Here is a 7,460-nt window from a genome sequence, read left to right on the forward strand (position 1 = left end):
ATATATATATATATATATATATATATATATATATATATATATATATATATATATATATATATATCATGAAAAGAGAAATCACCAATGCAACAGCACAAAAAAAAAAAAAAAAAAAAAAAAAAAAAAAAAAAAGAGAGAGAGAGACAGAAGGAGAAAAGGAAGACTGTTTTCCTAAATTAGTGATTAATATAAACCAGCACTTGAATGAGGCCTTAACCCTACTCATCCATACAATCACATAGGTCAAACAGCGTAGCCATACACAATCAACCATAAAGAATAATCCATGGACAGGCAGTCATGTCGTCAATAAGTATAAGTCGTCATTTACCAAACAATAGAAAAAATAATATAGACAAATAATTCAGAGGCAACAACCCAACACAAGGGCTCATCAGGAGAATACACTGGCCTATATAGGGTTTCGCCACTTTAAATTCTCTACCCAGCACAGTGTTGTGGCTACCACAGAATATCCATGGCATCCCCGTGTCAGGTATCACCTCCAAAATACATGCCTATGAGAGAAAAAAAACAGCAAATGTAAAACAACCAAGTAAAACCAAAACAAGCTTATCCTGTTAATATATCCTTCTTTTTAGCAACAACAGGTAAACTAAATATTATAAATTTCACCAAATCACAAATATTAACACATTGCAAAAAACCTGAATGAACTAAACAATTATAGAATTCATCTTTACCATGTGGCTAATTTTTAAAAAAATTCGCTCAATTAGAAACACAATTCAAAATAAATGGCGCTGCGACAACATTTCTCGAACCTCCGAAATTAGTTGAAAATTTCTTTAAGTATTTCTAGATAATTCTTTTGATATTTATTTAAAAGTTCGTTATAATGAAAACTAAATTTTTTAAATTGCCAAGTTAATTTATTTGCAGAAAAACCTCTTGATATCAATTTTTGGCTTAAGATTTTACATCTATTTTTAAAATCAATATAATTACATATATATATATATATATATATATATATATATATATATATATATATATATATATATATATATATATATATATATATATATATATATATGTGTGTGTGTGTGTACATGATATATATAGTGATCTATGTTGATCACCAGTGTGGGAGAGCAGTCTTCCTTTTCTCCTTCTGTCGTTTTATTTATTTATTTTTATGTGTTTGTGCTGTTGCATTGGTGATTTCTCGTTTCTATATATATATATATATATATATATATATATATATATATATATATATATATATATATATATATATATATATATATATATATATATATATATATATATATATATATATATATATATATATATAGGAAAATAATTTGATGGTCAAGGAGGGAGTATAAAGTTTTAAATAATGTTATATTTTAGGGAGAATATGGAAGTGAAGACTGTGTCAACTCTTTACAAGTTTTGTTTCGCGTCCTCTTCACGATGATAAGAATGATGGCACCTTTTACGCCGTTTTTCACAGAATGGCTCTACCAAAGACTGCGACCCATTATAAAAGGCTATCCAGGGGACAAACAGACTGCTTCAGTACACTACCTGATGATGCCTGAGCCTAGGTGAACCAATTTTCTTTTATTTTGCACCTTTTGGTGAAGGTATAAAACCTCATATCCATTGATAGAACCGACGCTACAGCGTTGACTTAGTAAAGAGTGATACATCATCTTATTTTCTAGTCATCTCGTATTTAACAGGGTCGTAAAAACTAGGAAGGAAGCTCACTTGAAGTTCTAATGCTATTTTCAAGGATTGAAAGCCAACAGCTGATAACAACGGCTGTCCTTGGACACGCTAGTTCCCCCCCCCCACACACACACACACACTGTCACGTTTAGATTTTTAGCTTGCTATTTTATCCAAAATGGTAAAATCTAACGAATGTGCCTCTGGGAGGAAATGCCCAGTAAAGCCTAGGGACAGGGGCTTCAAAGCATATAAATGGCCAAACTTGAAATGATTTACTACAGAGGCTCTATTCTTCACAGATACATTTTCGCAGAAAAGGTAGACATATGCATCTTTTAAAATCACGCAAGGAATTAACACATATACAGTTGGGTAATGCAAATTCGGTTCGTGACGTCTTCACTCCCAACCCCAACTTGTTAGCAATGGTAGCCATGTTGCTCCTTGTTTAATTCAGAATTATGTAAGTATTCTCAGTCTAAGTGATTAAAGGTCTGAAAGGGGGTCTTTAGAAACTTCATGCAAAATAAAATAAGGCCCGACTTGGGGCCAAAATGAGCTATGTCTATAGTTGCCGAAATAGTGGGATTTACGAAAGTAAAACAGTTCAAAACAGGGATGAAACCTTTTAATTGACAGTGAAACAGCTATAAACTTTTTAACTGGATATTTTGAACACATATACAGTGTTCATCATCAGCAGTAAAACTGCTGATGATCAGAGTTTTGTTGCTGATGAGGTTTTTTTTATTATTATTGTTTTTTTTTTGTCATGAAGAAAAAACTGTTCCAAAGTTATATCAGTAAGGTGCAAAAGTTACTCTAGTTTTTAGTTTGACCTAATTTACCATTTTAATTCATGTTAATTTGGGTCTCATTTGTTCATTCATTGTAATTGTGTTGCGGGAGCAGCACAGACTTATCTTCTTTTTTTATAGTCCGCTGATTTCATATTATTGCTAGAAAATGGTATGGGCCTAAGTCTGTGGTATTTGCGTAAAGTGTGGACCTCAGGTTGGATTGACGGATATTTCAATAAACGTTGGAAAGCCTCATATATTTCTTGCCTGGGGCCAAAAAGGAACGGTTTTCGCTAGAAATTGAGCCAGAGACTACAGTGTGTGCATTGAAATGAAATTATGTAGTCCATTTTGGAGAAGAATATCTGAAGCTATGTAGCTAAGCTTTCATTCCATCAAGCTTTCTGCTTTTGGCTGCAAAACCGTTCTAACAGACAGGCACCAGTTTCAGATCGAAGTTATATTAAAATCAGAAAGTGCTTAAGTGTGCGACGGTTACATGGTACCATCACCAAAGAAACTGGAGCTTTCCTTTTACTCCTTTCTAAGTAGCGATATTAGAACGTTGGCCTGTGGCAATAAAATCAAACTTGAACCAAGATAGATATATTTTTCCTTGGTTTCAACGTTGATCCAAGTATATGACATGATTTTTTTTTATACAAAAATTCACTCATGCTATACACCGTTTTAAAAATTTCAAGGGATGAACAACTTCAGTGTTGTGCATTAGAAAAAAAATCTGTTTCACATTTTAGAGCAAAGGACCACTTGCAAATAACAATTGGCTGTTATGCCTTCGTCATCTTTGCAATGAGGGGGCGGCATCCTTTGCTACTTGGTGGAAGTTGCTGCACCTATTATTTGCTTCCAATGCATCTGAGGGTACGAAAACTTCGGCTTCATGTTTAGCAAGGAGAGTGACGTGTATTTAAGAACAGGCTGTTATATCCTCCTTCTTGTTAGAGTCATCTCCTTGGTAAAGCGGTTATAAACGAATTTGTTTCAATTTTATTTTATTAGAAGAATTGGGAAAAACAGAATTCAAAGACCAGTGAGGAAATTTTAATTAAGAATCAATTGTTAGACCATAGTTGTCTTCGGGGATGGGATTATGTGCTTTTGCTGACTGATGGACCTTTCTTTTGTTTTTAGTATCGTCTATAGTAGTATGACTATGAAACGTGACGGATAGCTTTATAGTATCAATTAAACTAAATTGCAAGTTTTGAGCTCTGTGGGAGGTTGTAAGGGATGATTTAAGTAAATTAGAAATTCTTTGGAGGGGGTAAAGATGGAAGCTTTGAATAGGTTGAGATGCCAAGCTGGAAGGCATGTTGCCCTCAGGCAACTTTGTGCAGCAGTGAGTTGCTAGTAGTTGTAGCAGTAATGACATAATTTTGCAATTATTACACTAGAGAGTAGCTGCAGTATTATGATTACGAAAAGTTAGGGATAGTTACATAATAATAATTAGGCTCTATAAGATAAAATTGTGGTTTTTAACTTCTAACGATGTCAACGATTAAAAGGGATAAGGTTCAACTGTCTACAAAGTTAATGCATTTTTTTTTTTTTTACCCCATCCTATTCCATGGGTAATTTCGAGCGGTGAGAGATGTACAGAGTGATAAGTTCAACTGGTTGTAAAGGCAAAATAATATTTTAGAATCCTTTCTTTGGATTCATCTACGATTTCTACGGAAAGCCGTCGATAGGGAAGAAACAAATCCAAAGCAGGAGATTAGATATTTGCGCCAGTTTGTCTATATTTTATTCGTTTCCGAAACATTTAAGCACATTATATGTGCAGTTAAGTTTCAACTGGCAGCAAAGTCTATATAATATTTACAAATACTTTCCTCTTTAATCTAGTTTCTGTTTGTTTTAATTTTTACTTTTTACATGATTTCATTTACGCTTATTTAGGCTTTAATTTCGCTGTTATTTTTGAACAAATTTGTTTTGGAATGCAATTAATTCCTATATTGATTCTTCATAATCAGACTGAAGTGTTAAGAGTGTGTTGTCTCTTTTTCTTTCTCATTTTTATCTTGAAAAAAATTGGTCAACTGTTATGATAAAATTTGAATTAATACTCTTTCTTTAATAATTCCAAAAATTGCGTTATTATTTTTCCATGGCCAACGTTTTTTCTCTGATAAAAAATTGGAAAGTCTATCATGTATAACTTACGCATTACGGAGAAATTCCAACTGATAGAAAAAAGTTCGGAGAACATAGGTTTTGCCAGTATTCCAAACTTAAACTGATTATAAATCAAATACTAAGGATGGTGAAAAATTTTCTCGTAGTAGTTTTAATAGATTTGAAAAGAGTCGCCCGAGTATCAGTAATCAGCAGGAAAGAGTCTAATTTTATTTTTCTGTTAATTCTATTTAGCAATTACCTAATTATCGCTAAAAATTGTTTTGCAAGTAGTATCTTACTCTGAATTCAGGCAATGGTCAAATTTTCGACCATTAACTCTCTACTTTTATTTAATTTATATTTTTTGGGGCGATCTTTATTCTAAATTAATTATACAAGAAATTAGGTTCAGTAGTCCTTGAGCTAGAGTTACTTAGGTATTTTTCGTCTCAAATTATAGTGCCTCTCACCTAACTCCTATGAAGTAGGTCAAGGGAATGGTCAAGTTAGTGACATAACCGATACTAGCAATTATTAACAGTATTGCCTATTCATGATAGTGCCGCTCATTATACACAGATAGAATATTAAAAATGAGCTTGAAATCAGTGTGTTAATAATGATTTTTTTTTCAGTTGGCATCTACTATTGCTGATTGGTCAGTTTCAAATATTTAGGGTTTTTACTTCTATGTTCTCGTAGTTTAACATCCTTGCTTCCTTTCATGATAGAATTTTTTTTTTCTTACTTTGGTTTAATCATAGTAAGCACCTATTTGCATAAATTGTACTAAAGTATAACAAGAGATTGCACATCATATGTCAAAAAGTTTATGAAAGTTCTTAACGTAGAAACATTCTGGAGAGAAAATTCTGGATTTTCTCTCTGGTGGGAGCTTGAACAAATAAGCAAAAGATGCCAAAAATTGACTGATAGAAAGTAGTTTAAACTCAAAATGGTACACTTCATGAGCCACGACCTTAAAAAGTTTTGAAGTAGAATATAATTCTGCTCTTTGTTAGAATTTGTGTACCCTGAACAATTTTTTCAGTTAGAAGGAGAAAAGAATAAGTCGAAGTTCAACTACTAATATATTTTTTTCTGTTTCACGGCTAAAACAAAACAAATTAAAAATAATATACTTTTTAATAGGCTATTAGTTAAAACGAAGACCATACCAATTATTTGTATCCGGTATTTACGCTTGTATTTGTCATAATTATGAATATAATCAAATGCTGATTATTTATCTTTTTTTTTTTTATTAGGATCTCATTCATTGACAAAAATATAGAAGAATCGGTCTCTCGGCTTCAAAGTGTTCTGGAGCTTGGACGTATTATTCGTGAGCGCAAAATTCTGCCATTGAAAACTCCACTTCGGGAGGTTGTTGTGATTCATAGAGAACAATCTGTTTTGGACAAGATACGAAAGCTGGAGAGATATGTTTGTGACGAGTTGAATGTCAAGTCTCTTACTCTAACCACCGACAAATCCAAGTATGGTGTATGTTTAACGGCCAAGCCGGATCATAAAGTTCTTGGTGCTAGGCTGAAAGGTAGCTTTGAGTCAGTTTCAAAGAAGATAAAAGAGCTTACGGATGAGCAGTTGCAACAGTTTGTAAGAGACAAAGAGATGGTTCTTGCGGGTGAGAAAATAACCACAGAGGAAATTCGTATATTTTATTCGTTTAGTGGCGATACGTCCAAAGAGATGTCGAACCGGTTTGAAGCGAATTCGGAAGGAGATTTGCTTGTGCTTCTGGACATTTCTCAGGATAAAAGTCTGAAGGATGAAGGAGTTGCAAGAGAATTGAAGACACTTGTGCAGCATTTCAGAAAGAAAATGAAACTTGTACCATCCGACATCGTCACCGTCCTATATGAAATAAAAGAAGACGATGGTTATCTATCTGAAATTTTTGATCGCTTTAAATCGTCAATTGAAGAAGATACTAAAACTCCTTTACGTCCTTATACTTTGCAAGTGAAGAAATCCAAAATAGTTGGTGAAGAGGTGCAACAGCTAAAACTTACATCTGCCACTTTACGTCTTGTACTAATAAAAGGAGATGCTACTGATTTATCATCAGAAATGCCGCGAAGAAAAAAACCCCCTGTGGGGTATGTGAACGTAGTTCTTTGTAATGGGAGTGATCAGAGGCGGGGAACTGTGCTTCTGCAAGAATCTGTTGACGGACCAATGATAGACACATCTGTTTTATCCAAAGAAGCAGCTGGTGTCTTTGGCCTATGGGGTAGAAAAGTTCGATTGTTTTTTTCAACCGGGGAAGCTGTAAATTGCGATTCTGCTAGTCTAAATGGAAAGACTATTTATGCCACTGTAGGGCCACAGAAGTTCCATCCACATATGGCTCTTGAAGAAGAAGAAGAAGAACCTTTCTCTGATTATTGTGAGTTCAAACGAGAAGGAAAAGTAAATTATCTGCTTCTTGAGAATCCCGTTGGTTGCAAAATACCCTCTGAGATCATCAGCAAGCTAAAGACTGGTAACTAAATTGGTTTTGCTGGGGTTGTTTTATCTGTTTAACTGAAGTACTTTAGAAAATAAATTCCTTGTGCTATAGATATTATTGATTTGAATGGTCTAGTAAACAAAACAAAAAATCCTCGAATCTGGTTTGTCAGAAAACAAACAAAATTGTTTTATTGTTAAACTAGTCAATATGCTAATAATTTATGTCAAACCTTAGTAGTGCTAGTTGCTGCTAATATTCTCCGGCAAAATTTGGAACGGAACTATTTTTTTATTAACTAGATTATGAATAGTTTAGTTCTGCAAAGT

General features: G+C 33.4%; 1 protein-coding gene across 4 annotated transcripts in view; it reads left to right on the top strand.

Annotated features, from left to right (window-relative positions):
- The window catches only part of LOC136034695 (isoleucine--tRNA ligase, cytoplasmic-like), an 82,865-nt gene extending 75,624 nt beyond the window's left edge, over nt 1-7,241 (top strand). For all 4 annotated transcript variants that reach the window (XM_065716026.1, XM_065716027.1, XM_065716029.1 and 1 more), the window contains exons 15-16: nt 1,378-1,574; nt 5,924-7,241. In XM_065716026.1, the coding sequence (XP_065572098.1) occupies nt 1,378-1,574; nt 5,924-7,172 (1,446 nt within the window). In that variant the 3' untranslated portion in view covers nt 7,173-7,241. The remainder of the gene's footprint in view (nt 1-1,377; nt 1,575-5,923) is intronic.
- Nucleotides 7,242-7,460: the final 219 nt, after the last annotated feature.

Source organism: Artemia franciscana, chromosome 13 (assembly GCF_032884065.1).
Source record: "Artemia franciscana chromosome 13, ASM3288406v1, whole genome shotgun sequence".
In the NCBI taxonomy this organism is placed as follows: domain Eukaryota; kingdom Metazoa; phylum Arthropoda; class Branchiopoda; order Anostraca; family Artemiidae; genus Artemia; species Artemia franciscana.